The sequence below is a fragment of the Sebastes umbrosus genome, chromosome 5 (assembly GCF_015220745.1).
Source record: "Sebastes umbrosus isolate fSebUmb1 chromosome 5, fSebUmb1.pri, whole genome shotgun sequence".
Taxonomy (NCBI): domain Eukaryota; kingdom Metazoa; phylum Chordata; class Actinopteri; order Perciformes; family Sebastidae; genus Sebastes; species Sebastes umbrosus.
The window spans coordinates 32,460,027-32,483,661 of record NC_051273.1 but is presented as its reverse complement, the minus strand read 5'-3'; the positions used below and the strand labels follow the sequence as shown (position 1 = coordinate 32,483,661).

Here is a 23,635-nt window from a genome sequence, read left to right as displayed (position 1 = left end):
CTTGAAAGTGAGGAAACCTAACTGTTTCAGTTTGGACAATTGGCTTAAGGAATACCTGGACTTGGTCTCAATGGAACAAGCGGCCACAACTCTTTAAAAACTGGACAGTGGCCTTGAAGGTCCTTGGACTTCTATCAGGTCATTCCTGAACGCACCGCATTCTGTCGCGACACACACTCTTGTGGAGTCTGACTGTCCATGAATAAATTATGTCTATGCTGAAATGACATGCAATGTGGAATGGATATTTTGTGCGACTGCTGTCAGTCGTTAATATATTTAAAATGTTTGTTGTAAGCCGTGATTGCGCTCTTCTTTTTATTTAGTTATTTATTTTTCCTTTCCTTCTTGATATCGTCATGTTACGTGTGTGTACATGTATGTATAATACATTTTTTTTTTTAAAAAAGAGTAAATGTATCCTCTCACCCCGGGTTCATCAAGCTTTTCTGGTCCATGACCTCCTTTTTTAGTATTTAGTCTCAGTATTGGTGACAAATGCGCCAATTTGCAAATGTATATGACAGTGTTGACAGTCAAGACCACCTAAACCGAGACCAAGTCATGACCAAGATCAGAGTGTATCAGGACCCAGACAAGACCAAGACTTTGAGGGGTTCAGAGCAAGTCAAGACCAAGACAGGGTGAGACTGAGTCAAGACCAAGACCAAGACCAAGACAGGACGAGACTGAGTCAAGACTAAGACCAAGACCAAGACCAAGACTAGACTGAGTCTAGACCAAGACCAAGGCAGGGCGAGACTGAGTCAAGACCAAGACCAAGGCAAGGCGAGACTGAGCCCTGCCTAAACACAGTGATGATGTTAACTAATAAATCAGTGCACAGGCAATTAAGTGATATCCCCACAGTCGTGGTCTTGACCGGTCTTGAAAAAAAATCCTGAGTCGTCTCTATCCGAGACTGAGTCGAGGCCGAGTAAAAATGTGGATTCCGAGACGAGACCGAGACCTTCAAGAAGTAGTCTTGAAACTAGTCTTGAGTACTACAGCACCGGTATATGAAAAGTAGGAGTATTTTATGGTGTTCACAAATGTATTGTCCAATCCACAAGCAAATAGCAGCCAAATTCCACAAATTTTATTTTTTTTTACAAATAGCGGCTGTCCCTTTCCCAGAGTCAACTTCTTCCAGCTCCCCCCCGGCTGGTCGACATGGGCGACCTCCAAGCAAGGTATAGAGATGCACCGCCTCAGTGGTCCCATCTTCCACCACGCTTTTTATCAGTACCCCTAACACTGCTACTGCAATTACTAACACGACCAATAGCAAGCACCGTAATACATATAAAACGCTATGTTTCAGACACCTTATGTGTATCTTTCTGAGCTTCTCTCACTGAGATATTTTAAGCGGCACATGATGTTAAACAGTAATTTGTGTGGTACATTGTGTTAAGCTCTTCAAAAACAAAATTGTACTTGAGAAACATGAAAAACTCGATGAATATGAAGGCAGCAGAAAAGACATCACATGTTCATATTGTGCTCGTCTCGATGACATATGCCAATTTTGACCAGTAGGTTTTTATATATCTTTTTTTATTGGTGCAAAACAACAGACAACATACAATAACAAGAGATAATAGAGCCAGAGCCAACAGAAAACATGAAGATGTACATTTGTACAAAACAAGTGTGAATCCGCAATAACTGCCACCATGTTCGCACATGTATCTACACACCTCCAACAAGCGTCTACAAGAAACGGTTCATGAGTTACGAAAGAAGCTTAGGGCTAACCTACACCATGGAGGAGGAACTCTGCTGCAATGATACCTCCCACAGCGCTTCATGAGTTTGGCAATGGTACGTGAATCTGTTTACAAGTTAAGCGCCTTTTTGGCATAGGCCACACACACTGCTACACCCCCTTTTTGCCAGTTGGCATGACCACAAACACACACCTTCACACCCACACACTCGAACTCCATGCCAAATATCAGCCTCCTCCACCTAAAGGGTGGGGAAAATTTTGTAGATCAACCGACAGAGAGCTATAGAGCTGCTGGACGCAGCTAAAAAATAAGAATAAAAAAGTATTACAATGCAAGACATATTTTTGGGGTCTGGAGATAGCTGTGCTGCAGTGCTTTATTCACAAACCCAGTTTATAGCAGTTGAGACATTAGATAGGTCTGCTGGGATATTTTCAGAGTCTCCAATTGCTGTTGTTATTATTCCACTTCAACGTTCACATTTTATGTCTTTATTTTCCCTGTCTGGTGTATTGAAGAACTACTGGAATGTTGCCTCTGGTTTGGGCCGCCCCCAAACCTTTGGGAAGTCAATGATTGAAGGGAGTCTCTCCTCATTTGGGATTGACAAACCTTTTTTGAAAACTGTACTGTCAAATTTAAAAGAGGGATTATGGGGATCCTTCCCTCTCTCCATTAGCGGTCTTGCATTAGTCGAGTCCCACAAGCATCCCATCACCACCTGTACCAGGCCAAAGGAACAGTCTGATTGGCATCACTGGAAAGGTCCTCTCTTGTCCTGACAATCTCTCATTCAGCGAATTTCTCTCGTCTCCTGCACCACCACCTTGCTGTAGGTGGGGATAGAACTCACTGTGGTGGTAGAGGAACCCAGCGTGCCGCTCTGAGGACCCATGGATGAGCTGCCCTTGCTGTAGAGAACTCTTTGAGACCCAGAGAGAGACCCAATCTTCTGGGACAAACTTCCTGCCTCCTGGACCAACTGCCCTCCACTGCTTGTTGGCCCTCCGACCACCAGGACCCTCTGAGATCCTGAAAGCCCTCCTGACTGCAGAGTGCCCCCCTGCACGACACCAATCTGGCTTCCATTCAGCCCTTTCATTGACCCTGCTGGGACCCTGCCCTCCACCACCATCATGGTCTGGGAGCCAGAGAGGTTGCCAGTGTGGACCAGGTTGGCACCGCCGCCTTGGATTCCGCTCCTCTCCACCAGCATCATGTGCGGGCCCTGGGCTGGTCCGCTGGACATCATTGTCTGCCCTTGTACAACCATGCCTTGGGCAGGTCCAGTCTGGATGCCGTTAACCAGTACCATGCCCTGCAGGTTGGTAGCTGGTGCCTCAGCCAGCAGCACAGTGTTTTGAACCTGTGGCTGGACTACGTAGTGCATGGGCTGCATCACAGGGGCGGTGGTGTAGTAGACAGGCTGCTGCTGCTGCTGCGGCTGTAGCAGGAGCATCTGGCCTGGATTTGCCATCCCTTCCTTCACTATAGTCATCCCTGTCCTCACTGAGGGCATCCCTTCCTTCACTATGGTCATCCCTGTCCTCACTGAGGGCATCCCTTCCTTCACTATGGTCATCCCTGTACTCACTGAGGGCATCTCTTTCCTCACTGTGGCCGTGCTTTCCTTCACCACCTCCGATACCTCCTTGACCACAGTCTGAGGGGGGGTCGGCTTGGGTAGAGGGGGCAGCTGTTGGGCAGTCATCATACTTGACACTGAGGTCTGAGTGTTGATGGAGGCACTGGGCCGAGGAGTGTACACTGGTTTGACTTCAGTCAGGATCTTCTTGCCTCCGCACACCTCAGCCAGGGTCTTGAACTTCATCCCGAGGTCATCGAGGAACCGCAGGTCGTTGTCAGACTCCAGGAGGCTGCAGCAGCCCACTGACCCAGCGAGGGAGCCCTGGCCCTCGTAGTCATAAACCAAAAGACCGTCCTTCACTCCAAGGTTCTCGTTATCGCTGAGCACCTTCTGTTGAAAGAGAAAAAGGAAAACCACCAAGATTATCTTTTTTTGTTGACTGAGCAGTCAAGTTTATTGGCATTCATGATGCAAACTCTGTTTTAATTTAATGAATGTAGAGGTGTCACCAAAAATGTGTGTTTATAAACTGTTGGTATGTCCATTAACACACAGTGAGTTATTTACCTTAAAGGACTCTTTAGAATAGGTTCTTACGAGTACAGGCCAACCTTAACCTTTGCTTTAACTGACAGGACAAGTGCACAGCGTGATTCTTTTGTTACTGCACAGACATTAGCAGTTGAGCTATTCAAAGTATACCTCTTTTATTTGTTTTCCAAACATATGAAAACAATCAAATTAATTCCTTCCAGGATGACAAAATCCTACCATGGGTTTCAGTAAGTAAAGAGTAGAAATATGTAAATGATTCTCCACCTGAGAGTAGTACTGTCCCAGGAAGTGGTCTGGCAGAGCCATGCCGTCATCCATTCCTCCACCTCCTCGTGATTCTCCGCCATCAAACTCAGATTGGAAGACACTGCCGTTCGTCTGGTTCATCGTCCCCCACTCTCCCTGGCCAATTCCAATAGCCCCACTTCCATAACCCCCTCTTCCATAAGCCCCACTATCATAAGTCCCACTTCCATAACCCTCTGGAAAGGCAGCCAAGTTCTGGATATCAGATCTTTGCATGGGCACCACTGCCTCTTGTAATGGCATGTTCAGCAACGGCACCGCCTATAAAAGGCCAATGATCCAAATGTTAGAGAACAGAGTCAACAGTTTTTCTGCTGCCTGGAATCAAAAATCACTCAATGCAAACAAACGTCGTCAACACTGAAGGTCGTGTGTTTAAAGGGTAAATATGTTGGTCTTACCGTGTTCTCTCCCTGACCCTCGGTGTGGTAGTTAATGAGGTGTGATTTGGTCTCGAAAGGCATTTTAGTAAAGCCCCCTGGCAGACCACCAGCCCCGCCACAATGGCAGAAGAGCAGCAACAGAAGAAAGACTGTAAAACAACAACAACAAGTCTTAGTCGAACTTAATGACTCCTAAAATGTGGTGTGGGGACTGCATGGTTCCTCCAGAAAAGAGGGTGCAGGTACAGTTGACCTGGCACAATACAATGCGGTTATGTTTTTCTTTTATAACAGGCAACCATGTCGTTCTTTATGACCAACACTGGTGTAAGCTGCATGTTGTTATTCGCTTGACTTCAGTCTGGCCACAGATTTATCTACTGCCATCTGCTGGACAGACCCATGATCACATCTAAAAGTAAAGGGATCCGAGAATTTACCTTCAACAAAACTGTGGCTGTTAGAGACTTTACTATGTTATGGATAATACTTCATACTTGAAGCTACGTTTTCAGGGGCTCAAAATCTCCAGTCAAGACAGTGTAGAGGGTATTAATGCCCCAGGAAGTCCTTTTATGTCACACTTCTGTTTTTGTCTCGTGGGGTTACAGCTTAGAACAATATCCTATGAATAACAAGGCCATATACTGTTCATGGCTTGTGCAACTCTGCAGGCATTATTGGCTTTTATCAGCCGACATATATGTGGCTATTCACACACATATTTTGGGCCTTTTCAACTAAACTCAACCTGTCTGGGGATTGTCTTGAACACACAACCCTTCATCAGAATGAGCATGACATCCTACTTACGTAGTAACAGCAGCAGGCCCAGGAATAGCAGTCCGATGCCTGCAGGTCCCAACGATGATCCTTTGTCGTTCTGACCTTGGGCCCCTCGTTTTCCACACACCACCCCGTCCTCACAGGTGCAAACTTGGACCGTCGCTTTCTGTGGTTCTGGACAGAACAGTCCCTGCTGGTCCGTCACCATAAACTCCACCTCAAATGAACCAGGCCACACGGGCCCTTGGGCCCTCAGGATAGCTGCAGTGTCTGCAGGCAACAGGACAAAATTATGAAAAGTGTGGCAAGTCAAGAACCATTTCTAACTTCTATTTGTATGTTTTTATATCTCTTATATACTATTTACACAACTTTTGAATATTTGGCAGTTTCCTCCTCACCATTTAAATGCTCCACGCGCCATTTGCCCTGAGTGCCCTCTGGGATGACGGCAAAGTGAAACGGAGGCCCGTTAGGGTAGTAATCATCATCTTTAGCGTTCACGATAACACTATCAGTGGTGGTACACATAGTCTCGAAGGTACTGGTCAGGGTGGGGCAGTTGAGACGAGACCGAGACCTTCAAGAAGTAGTCTTGAAACTAGTCTTGAGTACTACAGCACCGGTATATGAAAAGTAGGAGTATTTTATGGTGTTCACAAATGTATTGTCCAATCCACAAGCAAATAGCAGCCAAATTCCACAAATTTTATTTTTTTTTACAAATAGCGGCTGTCCCTTTCCCAGAGTCAACTTCTTCCAGCTCCCCCCCGGCTGGTCGACATGGGCGACCTCCAAGCAAGGTATAGAGATGCACCGCCTCAGTGGTCCCATCTTCCACCACGCTTTTTATCAGTACCCCTAACACTGCTACTGCAATTACTAACACGACCAATAGCAAGCACCGTAATACATATAAAACGCTATGTTTCAGACACCTTATGTGTATCTTTCTGAGCTTCTCTCACTGAGATATTTTAAGCGGCACATGATGTTAAACAGTAATTTGTGTGGTACATTGTGTTAAGCTCTTCAAAAACAAAATTGTACTTGAGAAACATGAAAAACTCGATGAATATGAAGGCAGCAGAAAAGACATCACATGTTCATATTGTGCTCGTCTCGATGACATATGCCAATTTTGACCAGTAGGTTTTTATATATCTTTTTTTATTGGTGCAAAACAACAGACAACATACAATAACAAGAGATAATAGAGCCAGAGCCAACAGAAAACATGAAGATGTACATTTGTACAAAACAAGTGTGAATCCGCAATAACTGCCACCATGTTCGCACATGTATCTACACACCTCCAACAAGCGTCTACAAGAAACGGTTCATGAGTTACGAAAGAAGCTTAGGGCTAACCTACACCATGGAGGAGGAACTCTGCTGCAATGATACCTCCCACAGCGCTTCATGAGTTTGGCAATGGTACGTGAATCTGTTTACAAGTTAAGCGCCTTTTTGGCATAGGCCACACACACTGCTACACCCCCTTTTTGCCAGTTGGCATGACCACAAACACACACCTTCACACCCACACACTCGAACTCCATGCCAAATATCAGCCTCCTCCACCTAAAGGGTGGGGAAAATTTTGTAGATCGACCGACAGAGAGCTATAGAGCTGCTGGACGCAGCTAAAAAATAAGAATAAAAAAGTATTACAATGCAAGACATATTTTTGGGGTCTGGAGATAGCTGTGCTGCAGTGCTTTATTCACAAACCCAGTTTATAGCAGTTGAGACATTAGATAGGTCTGCTGGGATATTTTCAGAGTCTCCAATTGCTGTTGTTATTATTCCACTTCAATGTTCACATTTTATGTCTTTATTTTCCCTGTCTGGTGTATTGAAGAACTACTGGAATGTTGCCTCTGGTTTGGGCCGCCCCCAAACCTTTGGGAAGTCAATGATTGAAGGGAGTCTCTCCTCATTTGGGATTGACAAACCTTTTTTGAAAACTGTACTGTCAAATTTAAAAGAGGGATTATGGGGATCCTTCCCTCTCTCCATTAGCGGTCTTGCATTAGTTGAGTCCCACAAGCATCCCATCACCACCTGTACCAGGCCAAAGGAACAGTCTGATTGGTATCACTGGAAAGGTCCTCTCTTGTCCTGACAATCTCTCATTCAGCGAATTTCTCTCGTCTCCTGCACCACCACCTTGCTGTAGGTGGGGATAGAACTCACTGTGGTGGTAGAGGAACCCAGCGTGCCGCTCTGAGGACCCATGGATGAGCTGCCCTTGCTGTAGAGAACTCTTTGAGACCCAGAGAGAGACCCAATCTTCTGGGACAAACTTCCTGCCTCCTGGACCAACTGCCCTCCACTGCTTGTTGGCCCTCCGACCACCAGGACCCTCTGAGATCCTGAAAGCCCTCCTGACTGCAGAGTGCCCCCCTGCACGACACCAATCTGGCTTCCATTCAGCCCTTTCATTGACCCTGCTGGGACCCTGCCCTCCACCACCATCATGGTCTGGGAGCCAGAGAGGTTGCCAGTGTGGACCAGGTTGGCACCGCCGCCTTGGATTCCGCTCCTCTCCACCAGCATCATGTGCGGGCCCTGGGCTGGTCCGCTGGACATCATTGTCTGCCCTTGTACAACCATGCCTTGGGCAGGTCCAGTCTGGATGCCGTTAACCAGTACCATGCCCTGCAGGTTGGTAGCTGGTGCCTCAGCCAGCAGCACAGTGTTTTGAACCTGTGGCTGGACTACGTAGTGCATGGGCTGCATCACAGGGGCGGTGGTGTAGTAGACAGGCTGCTGCTGCTGCTGCGGCTGTAGCAGGAGCATCTGGCCTGGATTTGCCATCCCTTCCTTCACTATAGTCATCCCTGTCCTCACTGAGGGCATCCCTTCCTTCACTATGGTCATCCCTGTCCTCACTGAGGGCATCCCTTCCTTCACTATGGTCATCCCTGTACTCACTGAGGGCATCTCTTTCCTCACTGTGGCCGTGCTTTCCTTCACCACCTCTGATACCTCCTTGACCACAGTCTGAGGGGGGGTCGGCTTGGGTAGAGGGGGCAGCTGTTGGGCAGTCATCATACTTGACACTGAGGTCTGAGTGTTGATGGAGGCACTGGGCCGAGGAGTGTACACTGGTTTGACTTCAGTCAGGATCTTCTTGCCTCCGCACACCTCAGCCAGGGTCTTGAACTTCATCCCGAGGTCATCGAGGAACCGCAGGTCGTTGTCAGACTCCAGGAGGCTGCAGCAGCCCACTGACCCAGCGAGGGAGCCCTGGCCCTCGTAGTCATAAACCAAAAGACCGTCCTTCACTCCAAGGTTCTCGTTATCGCTGAGCACCTTCTGTTGAAAGAGAAAAAGGAAAACCACCAAGATTATCTTTTTTTGTTGACTGAGCAGTCAAGTTTATTGGCATTCATGATGCAAACTCTGTTTTAATTTAATGAATGTAGAGGTGTCACCAAAAATGTGTGTTTATAAACTGTTGGTATGTCCATTAACACACAGTGAGTTATTTACCTTAAAGGACTCTTTAGAATAGGTTCTTACGAGTACAGGCCAACCTTAACCTTTGCTTTAACTGACAGGACAAGTGCACAGCGTGATTCTTTTGTTACTGCACAGACATTAGCAGTTGAGCTATTCAAAGTATACCTCTTTTATTTGTTTTCCAAACATATGAAAACAATCAAATTAATTCCTTCCAGGATGACAAAATCCTACCATGGGTTTCAGTAAGTAAAGAGTAGAAATATGTAAATGATTCTCCACCTGAGAGTAGTACTGTCCCAGGAAGTGGTCTGGCAGAGCCATGCCGTCATCCATTCCTCCACCTCCTCGTGATTCTCCGCCATCAAACTCAGATTGGAAGACACTGCCGTTCGTCTGGTTCATCGTCCCCCACTCTCCCTGGCCAATTCCAATAGCCCCACTTCCATAACCCCCTCTTCCATAAGCCCCACTATCATAAGTCCCACTTCCATAACCCTCTGGAAAGGCAGCCAAGTTCTGGATATCAGATCTTTGCATGGGCACCACTGCCTCTTGTAATGGCATGTTCAGCAACGGCACCGCCTATAAAAGGCCAATGATCCAAATGTTAGAGAACAGAGTCAACAGTTTTTCTGCTGCCTGGAATCAAAAATCACTCAATGCAAACAAACGTCGTCAACACTGAAGGTCGTGTGTTTAAAGGGTAAATATGTTGGTCTTACCGTGTTCTCTCCCTGACCCTCGGTGTGGTAGTTAATGAGGTGTGATTTGGTCTCGAAAGGCATTTTAGTAAAGCCCCCTGGCAGACCACCAGCCCCGCCACAATGGCAGAAGAGCAGCAACAGAAGAAAGACTGTAAAACAACAACAACAAGTCTTAGTCGAACTTAATGACTCCTAAAATGTGGTGTGGGGACTGCATGGTTCCTCCAGAAAAGAGGGTGCAGGTACAGTTGACCTGGCACAATACAATGCAGGTTATGTTTTTCTTTTATAACAGGCAACCATGTCGTTCTTTATGACCAACACTGGTGTAAGCTGCATGTTGTTATTCGCTTGACTTCAGTCTGGCCACAGATTTATCTACTGCCATCTGCTGGACAGACCCATGATCACATCTAAAAGTAAAGGGATCCGAGAATTTACCTTCAACAAAACTGTGGCTGTTAGAGACTTTACTATGTTATGGATAATACTTCATACTTGAAGCTACGTTTTCAGGGGCTCAAAATCTCCAGTCAAGACAGTGTAGAGGGTATTAATGCCCCAGGAAGTCCTTTTATGTCACACTTCTGTTTTTGTCTCGTGGGGTTACAGCTTAGAACAATATCCTATGAATAACAAGGCCATATACTGTTCATGGCTTGTGCAACTCTGCAGGCATTATTGGCTTTTATCAGCCGACATATATGTGGCTATTCACACACATATTTTGGGCCTTTTCAACTAAACTCAACCTGTCTGGGGATTGTCTTGAACACACAACCCTTCATCAGAATGAGCATGACATCCTACTTACGTAGTAACAGCAGCAGGCCCAGGAATAGCAGTCCGATGCCTGCAGGTCCCAACGATGATCCTTTGTCGTTCTGACCTTGGGCCCCTCGTTTTCCACACACCACCCCGTCCTCACAGGTGCAAACTTGGACCGTCGCTTTCTGTGGTTCTGGACAGAACAGTCCCTGCTGGTCCGTCACCATAAACTCCACCTCAAATGAACCAGGCCACACGGGCCCTTGGGCCCTCAGGATAGCTGCAGTGTCTGCAGGCAACAGGACAAAATTATGAAAAGTGTGGCAAGTCAAGAACCATTTCTAACTTCTATTTGTATGTTTTTATATCTCTTATATACTATTTACACAACTTTTGAATATTTGGCAGTTTCCTCCTCACCATTTAAATGCTCCACGCGCCATTTGCCCTGAGTGCCCTCTGGGATGACGGCAAAGTGAAACGGAGGCCCGTTAGGGTAGTAATCATCATCTTTAGCGTTCACGATAACACTATCAGTGGTGGTACACATAGTCTCGAAGGTACTGGTCAGGGTGGGGCAGTTGTCATTAAAATCTTCCACCTGGATGGCTACTGTGCCGGTCGCTGTTTTAGAGGGCATGTCTGTGTTGGAAAAAAAACAGAAAAAAAACGGATCATCATTCAGCTTTTCGTTTGTTTGTATTTCCATTCTTCGCTTCACTCGTCCTGCTGGGGGACAACGGGTGGTTTTTCTTTGTGTGAATTAGACTGCTGGATTGATTGCACAGTCTATATTTCTTTACCAGAAAGAGCCAATGTACTGACGTAGCAGAGGATGTATCCTAATCCTACTGGTATGCAGCTGGGTAAACTCATGGATGAAATGTCAACACTGCACAAATTTAATAATCTAATAAGTAGGTTGGCATGACATTTGTCATCTATGCTCCTGAAAGGCTAATATTTTGTGATTTTAAAGGGTAACTACGCTCGTATTTTTCAAAATTCATCCATGTAATTCCTATGGTCAAAGACAGTCCAAAAATGTTAGTAAACATGAACAACTCTTTCTTAAATCCAAAAACTAGAGTACTAAATCTCAAACTTGTGATGTCATAAGGTATAAAGTCTGAAACTGCTCCATAGATGATGAATGGGGAGAGATGTTCTAGATGACTCTGAGAGCACCAAGGGGAAAGTTCTGACTATATTATGGTAACATTTTCACAACTGACAACACTACAATAAAATAAAGAAAAAGAAAACAACCATTCTGTGTGTCCATTCATTGTCTATAGAGCAGCTTCACACTTTATACCCTATGACATCACCAGTTTGAGACGTGACGAGCTCAGGTTCACACATATTGACTGAACTTTCCTAGGCCATGGAGATAACATATTGGAATCCTTCATTTAGGTGGTGTTCTTCTTTAACGACATTTCCTCTAAAGCCATCCTCTGAGCAAACTTTACATTTCAGCTCCACAATTGGCAAGGCTGTATGATTAGCAAAAAGCTTGATGTTCCATACCGTCCCGCAGCTACATTTCACTAAGAATACTAACTAGTATTACATGTAAAACATCTGAAGCTGGAGTAGAAACATGTTGGAAACGTGTACCTTCTGTAATGCAGAGTACTTCAGCTAAATATGTCCCATTGACCAGGTATGGGGATTCTCTATCAGGCATCTTGTTCAGTCTGATCTCAGCTGTCTTTGGGTCGATGATCAGCCAGTTGTCAGGGTCGGAGTTCTTGGCATACCTAAAGCAGAAACAAGCTGCGTCAGTTATTACCATGGAGTGTAGACAATTAAAGTGGAAGTGAAGCATTCAACCAAGTTAAGCTGCTTTACTAAATAGATTTCCACTCTAATGAACAATTATGTAACAAACATGACAAATGGCAGCATTTAAAAGAAAAGAAGAAGCCTTGTTTCATCTTTCGTGGCAAGAGCGCCGCCATGTAGCAGTACTGTAGTCTGTGACATCAACCGGGTTGGTTGGCTCGGCTGAGTTACACAGATACAACGGTAGAGAAAGTAAAAGATGGAGAACGAGGAGACACAGGACGGAAGAAGACAAAAGAGGGGACACTATTGTTTTGTTCCTGGATGTAAAGATGAGTTTTATAGTTTTACAATGTTAAAACCAAGGACAAAACAGTCCGTTTCATAAACTGAACCTGAAACGGAGATCAGTAACGTTACTGCAGCGCTGGCTAGTGGCACTGAAAGAGTCCTCCGACAGGCCAGCTGACTGTCTCCCCATCTCCCGTCCTCTCCCCGCAGGAGATGGGGATACAGAGACAGGTGATCAGAGAAGGGGAGAGGACGGGAGATGGGGAGACAGAGACAGGTGATCAGAGAGGGGAGAGGACGGGAGATGGGGAGACAGCGACAGGTGATCAGAGAGGGGAGAGGACGGGAAATGGGGAGACAGCGACAGGTGATCAGAGAGGGGAGAGGACGGGAGATGGGGAGACAGTGACAGGTGATCAGAGAGGGGAGAGGACGGGAGATGGGGAGACAGCCAGCTGCAGAGTGCCTTTACTCCCACTAGCCAGCGCTGCAGTCAGTAACGTTACTGATCTCCGTTTCAGCGACAGTTTATGAAATTAACTGTTCGGTTTTTACATTGTGAGACTCAATGGTGTCCCCTCTTTTGTTTTCTTCTGTCCTGTGTCTCCTCAGTCTCCGTCTTTTACTGTTTCTACCGTTGTATCTGTGTAACTCAGCCGAGCCAACCAACCTGGTGACGTCACAGACTAGAGTACTGCAACATGGCGGCGCTCTTGCCACGAAAGATGAGACGGAACTTCTTTTTTCTTCTTTCTGTCATGTTTGTTATATAATTGTTCATTAGAGTGGAAATTTATTTAGTAAACCAGCTGAACATGGTTGACAGATTCACTTCCACTTTAGGCTGACATTGAAGTTTTAACTGCAGAGGCTTTCATGTATAGCACTGACCTGACATTCTCAGCTGGTGTCCCAGTGTCTTCATCTGTTGCCTGGTATTGGGCAATAACATCCTTAGTGGTGTAGCTGCTTCCTTCTGAGATGGGAATAGCTTTGACTTTGGGGTCAAAACTTGGCCCCTCCGGCTGGTTCTTCACATTGATTTTAAGTGGATAGGTTTTAAATTTGGTCCCACCTAGCCATGTTGTTGTCCCACCTCCCCCACTAGCACCAGTTGGTCCCCCTGTTCCAGACCCACCTCCCCCACCTCCCCCACCTCCCCCACCTCCCCCGCCTCCCCCACCTCCCCCACTAGCACCAGTTGGTCCCCCTGTTCCAGACCCACCTCCCCCACCTCCTCCACCTCCCCCACCTCCCCCACCAGCACCAGTTGTTCCACCTCCTCCACCTGCTCCACCTCCCCCCCCTCCGAAACCTATACCAACTTCAGCATTTGTCGCAGATCCATCATATGGTGGAGCCACGTTCCTCACAGCTAGTCCTAGGTCAAGGTCCTTCACATCCTCATAGTCCACAGCCTGTGAAATGACACAAGCACAAAGTTTTGCTGTTTGTGTGTATTTGTCAATACAGGCTCAGACAATTCAATAAAATGAGGACTGAAATGCAGACGTGTTTTATATCCATCCATAATGATAAGGCTGTGTGCCATTGATGAGCCATTTTCACTGGTTCTTCACATCATCAAACAAAATGTACTGTGTTATTTTTAGATTACAAATGAGCCCAAATGAGACCTCAGAAGAGGGCCTTGGGTTGGTGTCGACCCTGTGACTTGCCATCTTAAGACTGCACCCCTGCAAGTATGTAAAATCCCAGAATGCCCCTGTCTAACACAGGCCTATACAATGCATTTCCACAAAATATACCACTTACCACATTTATCTCACAAAAGACTGAGATACTAACCCATATGATTCATCCAAAGTGAAAGTGCAGTACCTTGTCGAGCATTAGGACGCCCTCGTTGGTCTTGGGGTCTGTATGGATGCTGAAGTACCCAGCCTTGTTGCCTTTGACAATGTCAAACACAGCTTTCCAGTTGTCTGTGTCCTTCAGGTCCAGGTCCTCTACTTTGATCCTCATCACCTCCACATTCTGTGTGTTCTCCTCAATGCTGCCCTCATACTGCAAGTACAACCCAGTATGAGATCAAAGTAACAGGGTTCATTTCTGTTCATTTGTTGATTAGCATTTCTTTGACTTTAATTTTTGATCTGTGACATAAGCATGTCAACATTTCCAATTTGTTTTCCTTAAAAGAAAACACGGAGACCGTTCAACCCCTCATGGAAACCATTTCTTCTACAGTACCACATGTCAATACAGAAGAGTGTGAGAAAGAAATCTACCTGCTGTTTTTCCAAGGTGGGAAGGTTGTCATTCACATCTTGTACATTAATGGTGACTGTGCCAGTTGCACTCTTTCCCCCTGGTTCGCCGTTTAAGTCTTGACCTTTCACTGTCAGAGTGTACTTATCTACGTCCTGAAATTAGAATGGGAAGAGTTAGAGCAGGGACTCAGGACTTTGCTGTATGTTTCAGTCAAATTCCCCAAATAATCTAATAGGATGGCAAATGATGAAGCTACAGATTGTACAGTACTGTTAAGCATTATATAAAACATGTGAGGCATGCACATTACAGGTGACATGACATCCTGTGGACGTACAGTACCAGAGGTACATGCAGCGATGGCCGTCTGTGGCATGTCAGATATATGTGTTTATATGTTCTTGTTTGGTGCGTTTTGTTGCCAGTAATCAGTGTGACACCAACTACTGTCTGACGTCTGACATGCATCGAAGGCACTAAGGATGCATCTAATAGTGCACGTGTTGGCTGATGACCACCTGCTCTAACAACAGGAAAACACCCTTCCACAGCTGAGCAGACCAGTACAGTGACTGGTTCCCATAGATATCACTTTAGTAAATCCTGCCCCAAGCGAGGGAGTTTCCCTCCGGCCGATGGGCGGTGCTTGGTTTTGGCTCACACTGTTCTAAACATGGCGGCCAGGTGACAGTACACTAAAATATCTTTCTAAGCAGCTGTACAATGCATTCTTGTAGTGTGACGGGGCGATTCAAGAGACAGGGCATCTCGTTGGCGGCTCCTCATTTGCATAAAGTTGAGATCTAGGCTACTTTATGCAAGTCAGGGGCGTCCGACGCGACTCGCCATCTCTGGAAACTCCCTAGAAACTTTTAAACTAACTGTTGTCAATCTAAAATAAAGACAGATTCATCAACTGCAGGATTATTTCTCATAAAATGTGTTCAGAAACACATTTCGGCGAACTATTTTTGTAATGTATGAGAAAAAGGTTTCCAAACGAGCCGTCGTGTTGGTTCCGGCTAAAAAAAAAGCTGGGAGCAGCAGCCCACGAGGGAAGGTGTTCGTCCAATCAGGTGGCGAGTGTCTAGTGGCAGCCCATCAAGCGTCCATTGCTGGAACACCCCTGTGGACACGTACCATTGTACTTCCAAAGCGGACGCACACACGGACAGCTGCAGACACCACGAACGTGTAGTAGTTCTGTTTATATTGTACACTTGGAGGACGTGTTCCACACATGTGCAGTAGATCACTACAGTACCGTGTGGACTTTTCCGGACTTGTCCTTATGACTATTACGTCACAACATATTGGCGGTACGCAGATGCACACACAGAGCTAATATGTACGCCCACTGATGATGAAATTTACATCACGGGGACCCTAGCGGACCCAGAAAGTATAACTTCAGCTTTAAAGATAGGGTGAGGAGCCAAGACATCCGGAAGGAGCTCGGAATAGAGCCGCTGCTCCTTCGCATGAAAAGGAGCCAGCTGAGGTGGTTTAACATCTGATCAGGACCCTCCTGGACGCCTCCCTTTAGAGGTTTTCTGGGTACGTCCAAATGGTAAGAGGCCCCGGGGTAGACCCAGAACAGGAGAGTTCAATGTGATTGGTGATTGGTGATTGGATTGGCAATTGACATTGATCAGCTGATGGAGTGCAGAATTTCAGTTCTCTGGAATTGGCACTGGCCATTTGGATGCAATTCATACTGTACCTCTCTGTCCAGGGCAGAATTTTTGACGTGGATGGTCCCATCCTTGGTAATGTAGAACATGTCACCAGGTGGGTCCTGATCTATGATGGAATAGGCGATCTGAGAGTTCACATTCCCTGGTTCATCAGCATCAGTTGCAGTTATTTTCATAACTGAAGTTCCTGTAAAAACAGCATTAAATGAAACAGTCATTAAATTTAATGTCGGTAAATTCTACTGTCTTCAGTCTGGTGTGATCTGATGATAGCAAACTGAGAGCAATAAATGTTGATGTGGAACAGACAAACTGAGCTCATTAAAGAGGACATATGCTTATTTCCAGGTGCATACTTGTATTTTGGGTTTCTACTAGAATATGTTTACATGCTTTAATATTCAAAAACGCTTTATTTTACTTCTCCCGAATGGTCTGCAGCTCCTCTTGAATTCCCCTCGGGATCAATAAAGTTACTATCTATCTATCTATCTATCTATCTATCTATCTATCTATTTATCTATCTATTTATTTATCTTTTCACCCTCTATCAGAAACGCTCTGTTTGAGCTCAAAAGGCCCAGTCTGCTCTGATTGGTCAGCTGGCCAAGCTCCGCTCTAACTAACTTCGAGGGCGTGCCAAACTAGCTGTTATGCGAATGAGTTACTTGGTGACATCACCACGTTACAGAAGAAAAGGCGGGACCTCAAACAAAGCATTTCAGGCAGTCCAGGAGCAGTGTTTCTGTGGGGGAGAGTAGCTCCCTTTGGCCTGGACTTTAGGCTTTGTAACTTTGCAGAACTTTTACATGCACAAAAAATGATGTAACACACTAAAGGAAAGAGGAAAAAGAACAAAAGCACAATATGTCCTCTTTAATGTTGATACTGAATGATGACTTCCACAGTTGAAAACCCAAATGATGTCAAAATGTTTACCAGAGCTGCTAGTTGCTATGTACCTTTTTAATAGCAGTTCAAGCTGTTTATAAAGCTCTTTACACACATTATGAACCTTTACAAGCAGTTTAGTTTTAGTTTAGTATTTAGCTAGATAAAGATGCACTCCCTGATTTAGTTGTAGCATCTACAACCAACCCCTCCTGGAACTACAGTATATTTTACAGTATGACCTTAGTAACAAAATATATAATGTCGCATATACAGAACCACAATCTTTTGTTTTATTGATATGAGGTCCAGTGGGATTACTTTGCCGTCACATATCAGGGTGGGAATTCGTGTGATTTGTCCACAAAAGAGGAAACACTAACCTGCAGCACTGAGCTCCTTCACCTCCCCGGGCTTTATGTCTCCAAACACTGGTGCGTTGTCGTTCTCATCGACGACCTTGATTCGTATGTCAATCTTTGTCTCTGCCTCTCTGCCATCAGTGAACTTAGCAACGCCAGACAGCTGAAACAGAAGCATTTCTTAAATGTTGTTGTCTTTATCATCTTGTTTTAGCACGTACACTTGCAAACATAAATTGCCTGTGACGTTAATGTGTAGCAAGTAGCTACCAAATATCTCAATATGTGACATGAAAAGCACCAATTACTGCAGCTTATGAAGGGAAAAGTGACATCCCAGTCAAAAGAGTACAATAAATAGAACAGAAACTGTCATGTGTCACTCACATTGTACGTATCGATTTCCTCCCTGTTGAGTATTTTGGTCACCTTAATTAATCCACTTTTACGGTCTACTACAAACACGTGGAAGGGATATTCACTTGCACCAATACCTTCCAGAGAGTAGTCAATATTTTTTGATTCAGTTTCAAAATCTGACCGAATCTGAAACACAAAGCAGAAGAAGAAAAAAAACTTGAAGACATTTACACCAGAAAAGCACATGAGCCCTGCAGATCCATGCATGTCTGTGGTCAGATAGTCCCATCTTTGTCTGATTGTTCCACAGTTAGTGGGTATAATTAATCAGTGACTCACCTTGGCAATAGACTCCTGTTTAGTGTAGTCCACATTTTCCTTCAGTGGCTTTGGAGGGAGAATCCATTCTCTTCTTTTTCTTACCAGATTGTCTCCAGACTTAATAATCACCACAACAACAGCCTGCAACACAATAGATGTAATGACTTCACAGGGAACCCTCACTTAACAGATGAATCCATTTGTGTATGTAGGTAAAGTCAGCTGCATATCACTTAAAGGTACTATATGTAACTTTTTACACGTATAAATCATTTTTTTATTGCAAATGAGGGGACAGGTTGTAACCTAACCTAAAAAATGAGACCTTACGCGACTTTCTGTGTTTCCTCTTTCAGCCTGTAGACTGCTTTTAATTGTGAAGGGAGAAACCTTAACAAAACTGTCAAGTGTTCTGCTTTACATATTCTCAGACAACCCCACTAGAGCACTGCGCTCCCAGAATGCAGCGTTACTTGAGGTTCCTAGAGTCTCCAAAAGTAGAATGGGAGCCAGAGCTTTCAGCTATCAAGCTCCTTGTCTTAGAAAGCAGCTCCCAGTTTCCATCCAGGAGGCAGACACCTTCTCCACATTTAAGCGTAGGCTGAAGACTTTCCACTTTGATAACGCTTATAGTTAGGGCTGGCCCAGGGCTGGCTCAGGCTGCCTTGGACCAGCCCCTAGTTCTGCTGCTATAGGCCTAGACTGCCGGGGGACTTCCTATGACACACTGAGCTCCTCTCTCCTTCTCTCTCCTTCTCCTTCTGTATATATTCATGTCCGATTCATGCATGTTACTAACTTGGTTTCTTCCCTGGAGTCTTTGTGCTTTCTCCTCTCGCAGGTTTCATGGGTTATAGTTGCGCCTGGATTGTGGATTGTGGCTAAGCCGTGGTTCTGCTAGAAGCCAACTGCTATTTTTATTATTATTATTAGTCATATTTCTATTATGTTATTGTCGTTGTAGCTGTGCCAATGGGAGGGAACTAAAGGGAACTTTTTCCTTTCCGTCGCTCAGAGGGGAATGTTGGGTCTCTGTAAATGATATATACGGTCTAGACCTACGCTTCAGGAGATAACTTCTGTTGTGATCTGGCGCTATATATATATATATGGTGGAGAATTTATGCTGAAGATTTTATACTATAAAAAGAAATAGTGAGAAATACAACATGGTTTTAACTTACTGAGAGTTCATCAAATATGAAACATTGCTTTTCTGTTTTTTTTATATAACATAACAACGAAGGCAATGGGGGGGGGGGGGAGGTCATTAACAAGCTACACATTCCGATCGATGTTTATTATATGATTTATGGTCATTTTGTTTGGGCCAATACGATGCCCCTCTGTCTTCAAAAGCTTCATCTACTGCAAAAAAAGATGTCTGACAGAAGTATTCATATTCTTGCCTCTTTCTATCACCTTTAGGTAGCTTGTTCAAATTGAAATCTTGAATTTGTTCTTATAGAACATGAACTTGAGTATTTTTTGCTTCCTTTTTCAGTTGACTAGTGTCTGCTAACTAGTCCGGTAGATCTCTCATAATCTTTACTTTTAATTGCAGTTTCAGTAAAACATGAAATTCTTAGTTAGCTCATCAACCTGCACAGGCGTTTCCAGTTATTCTGGCTCATTGGGGCTCTAACCAGTTTGAAGCTGGTGGAGCTATGCGTCATGAAACTCCATACACTCAAAAGAATGAAATCTGAAAGGTCTAACAAGAACAAAACAAACACGGTATAGTCGGCAAGATGTCAGTCGAGCACAGCGTGTACATGCCCAGACAGTCCTGAGAAAGAAGTCTGATCTTTATTTCATGTAAATAAAGAAGGGGAACCGATGCAGCTCTAACCTCCTGCTGCTCCGGCCCAGTTCAGTCTGGCTGAAATTTGACATGCCAGTTTAAGAGAGCGGGTGGGGCTGACTTGTTGTTCAGGGCCTACTGACGGCCGCCTTTTATACTGTCTATTGCTGCTTGGTGAAAGTCACGGCATGTGTGTGCGCAGTGTGAGAAGCATGAAGCGACAGCATTCTACGTGTTTAAAATGAAGATGCGGCTTTCATCAAACACTGAGCTGTCTTTGTCATCAGTCCTCATTTTGATGTACCTGTAACTCCACTTCTGTGAGTAAATCCCTTCATCATCGGTCTTCATCAGAGACTTAATGGGATTAACCAACAGTGGGGCCCATTTAACCGTGTTTCCACTGCTGGTAGTACCCCCTTAGTGTATAGGCGGGATTCTCAGCTGATCGCAGTAGCGACAGCATGTGAAACTGCCGTGATGTCATCTTCAACAGAACACTCGCAGATTAATTTCAACGGCAACCAAACAGAGGAACTTCCGCACTTCCGTCTATTCTACGGTGTCGTGTACGCTGGAGTTTTGCAAGCTGCCATTGTTTCAAATTTAACTCCACCTTCTAGTGTCAGCTCAGCTCGCTTGGAACCTCGGCTGAGGTGGTGCCAAGAATGGAGTGGTTCTGTTGGTACCATCCACAACTTCTGCTAATGGAAACACGAAAATAACCGTTCTAATGTGTAAAAAACTGAACTGAGCAGGTTTCACTTCCTCCACAGTTATCTCCTCAACAGTAATTGACAACTAGAATTCTGGTCTTATTCATATCTAACAACCAAAATCTTCTGAGATAGGGGGTCCGTGACCTAATGTGTATCAACGTAGGGGTCCTGGACACGATAAAGGTTGAGAACCACTGATGTAGAGCACCACAGTCTTGAGATTTAAAGTATTGTGAGACCCTGTGTGTGAAAACATAGACACTTGTCTGGTCAGGTACTTGGAGGCGCCGACACACCCTACCACTCCCAGCAGATTTACTGAGCCTCACCTATTCAGTCAATGCATGGACATGTCAGGATGACACGTGAGGTATGGTCGACTCAGAAAGGAGTGGCCTCTCATCTCTCAGTGAGTAGGGAGGACAAGATCTTACTCATCAGATGCATGACATGGAAAGCTATCACACGTGATCTTAATTATTCGTGTAAGACATTATCTCTATGATTCATTGCTATCCTTTCTCTCAGTCGGATAATTATTATTAAAAGTTACGATACCAGTACCACTAGCAACCAGTACCCTTGAAGTGATAGCGATACCAATAGAGTAGCCTACCGAGGATTTGGTGGCATCTCGGCATGCTGAACTAACTCAAAACGTCAAATATACCACGGTCTACTTCACCACAGCACAGCCCGTATGGGTTGTAGCTGCTGCAGTAGTGGGCCAATCACACGTCGCATTAAACCGAAGAACGCTCGTGGTGATTGGCTGCGAACGAAACCGTACAAATAGTCATTTTCTTTCTAGATCTGGGTACAAAAAGGATCAAGCAACAACATGATAACCTGGTCTGGTATCTGAACTGCACCGCATAATACTTGGTTCTGATTCGTAGTCTGTGGAGTTTGTTTCTCTTGCAAATAAACTGTTGTTTATGAATCATATTCTGCTGAGTAATCTATTACTGATGCACCTGGCATGATGTTTTTTGACTGTTGTCGTTTTTTTTTTCAAAAGAATTAGTCAGCATTAGTTACTGCTATGCTTTTTAGGATGAATATGACAGGTTTGTACCATTGCAAGAGATCATAAATTATAATAATGTTTTCTAACACTTTTTTTTCTATGATTCATCCTAAACACACTGACCACAAATGGATTTGTGGTTACTAGGCCTTGTTTCATTAAGGCTGATGTAAACAAGCTCTCAGATGGTGTTGAATGAGAAGTGAACTGATGTCTCTAACTTGTGAAACTCAACACACCTGTCTGTTGCCATGGCAGCCAGGTATTTGTTCGAGTCAACATAGACAAGATCATTAGCCTGAGATGTAAATGTGTTTCAGAAGATGAGGACCAGTGGTGTGGACAGGTGACCGTACTGGAAGTACTTGTTTCTGAACGCGGATTCTTTGTCAGTTGTTGAAACTTGAGTACTCTGGCTCCAGGCAGATAACTAGGCTATAGGTTTATAACAACAGTACAGTATAGTAGAGTATTGAGGAAATATTGTAGTATATAGTATATACAGTAGTATATAGTATAGAGCCTCTATTTAGAGCCGAGACCTATCTAAACCACATACAGAGTTAACTAAACAAGAGAGTTTCTAAAACACAGTAAGAAACTCCACAGGTAGGTTACTCACCGCACATAGCAGCAACACAAAGACGGGAGGAGAAACCCGAGTCATGACTGGAGAGAAGTCCTGTTATCTGTATCAAGTGAACCGGTAGAGTCCTGGTGGTGCCGGTAAGAGTTCCCGACAGACTGTGAGCTGATGGAGGCGAGGAGGAGGCTTATGAATGAAGAGGAGGAGTGCTCTACCACAAACACACACACCCACACACACCCTCAGGGTAGAGGGTGTGTGTGAGTGTGTGAGAGAGAGAGAAAGTAGCATATATTACTTCTGGGTCATTCCTGTTATGCAGCAACATCTCTGTCCCCATGAATTACATTTCCTCTAACATGTGTCAAATATATATAATAAATATATAACAATATAAATAATATAAATATACATAACAAATGGCACAACTTATGTATTATAAGATCTTATGATAAAAAAAGAATAATTCACATTAGAATATGTTTTCTTATTTTATTTATTAGGAAAGAATAGTTTAGGAGTTTTGGAGACACGACAAAACTAAAAACAGACTCAAAGCAAATACAAAATGACTACAAAGAGACATAAAACAATTAGAAAGAGACATGAACGGTTAGAAAGAGACATAAAACAATTACAAAGAGACACAAAATTACTACAAAAAGACACAAAGCAAATAAAAAGAGACATTAAACAATTACAAAGAGACACAAAATTACTAAAAAGAGACAAAACATAAGAAGACACACAAAACAACTACAAATAGACACAAAATGACTACAAAATGACTACAAATAGAAACAAAACCACTACAAAATGTCCGCCCCTGGATCACGTGGCACACCCACTTTTTCTGACACACACCCACCGTTTTTAGTTTTTTCTTGCAACGCTAGTGAACAAGACTCGCTCCCCCCGACCACCTACCTTAACCTTAACCACCTTAACCATTCAAGGTCAATTCACCATATTCACATGGCAGCTATTTTGCTCTTACGTCACACTCAGGGTGGGAAGGAGTGTTGAAACTAGTCAGACAACTACATAGCAATGGTGAAGTGGTCCAAACGTTTGACCTGTTCACCGCATCTCGCGAGAGTTTCGCAACTTTTGGGCTACCTTCTAGACATGACCCTCATCAGGGGGCTGGAAGTATCGTGGCAGTTTTATACTATCTGACTGATATCATGAGCACTAAATCCTCAGACTGTTGTTTGATCGGTTGCCATAGCAACTATCCAGGTGAAG

The 23,635-nt window shown here is 44.5% G+C and overlaps 1 protein-coding gene across 1 annotated transcript; it reads right to left on the bottom strand.

Moving 5' to 3' along the window:
- Positions 1–1,539: 1,539 nt before the first annotated feature.
- On the bottom strand, positions 1,540–22,590 carry LOC119488525 (desmoglein-2-like). The gene is made up of 20 exons (XM_037770260.1): positions 22,424–22,590; positions 18,267–18,389; positions 17,955–18,113; positions 17,589–17,730; positions 16,341–16,501; positions 14,635–14,769; positions 14,225–14,410; positions 13,698–13,800; positions 13,274–13,505; positions 11,924–12,066; positions 10,721–10,942; positions 10,347–10,589; positions 9,551–9,681; positions 9,108–9,410; positions 7,495–8,678; positions 5,756–5,898; positions 5,382–5,624; positions 4,587–4,717; positions 4,144–4,446; positions 1,540–3,714 (listed from the first exon to the last, which is right to left on the bottom strand). The coding sequence occupies exons 1-20, from the start codon at positions 22,466–22,468 to the stop codon at positions 2,530–2,532; spliced, it is 5,517 nt and encodes a 1,838-aa protein (XP_037626188.1). The 5' UTR covers positions 22,469–22,590; the 3' UTR covers positions 1,540–2,529.
- Positions 22,591–23,635: the final 1,045 nt, after the last annotated feature.

What these genes read in the sequence shown, in the direction of transcription:
- LOC119488525 (XM_037770260.1), bottom strand. Translation starts at nt 22,468, where the DNA reads ATGACTCGGGTTTCTCCTCCCGTCTTTGTGTTGCTGCTATGTGCG. An exon ending in GCGTCCTAATGCTCGACAAG is followed by an intron (nt 13,801 to 14,224) that starts GTACTGCACTTT and finishes GTCATTTCACAG; the next exon opens with GCTGTGGACTATGAGGATGT. An exon ending in TGGGACAGTACTACTCTCAG is followed by an intron (nt 8,679 to 9,107) that starts GTGGAGAATCAT and finishes CTCTTTCAACAG; the next exon opens with AAGGTGCTCAGCGATAACGA.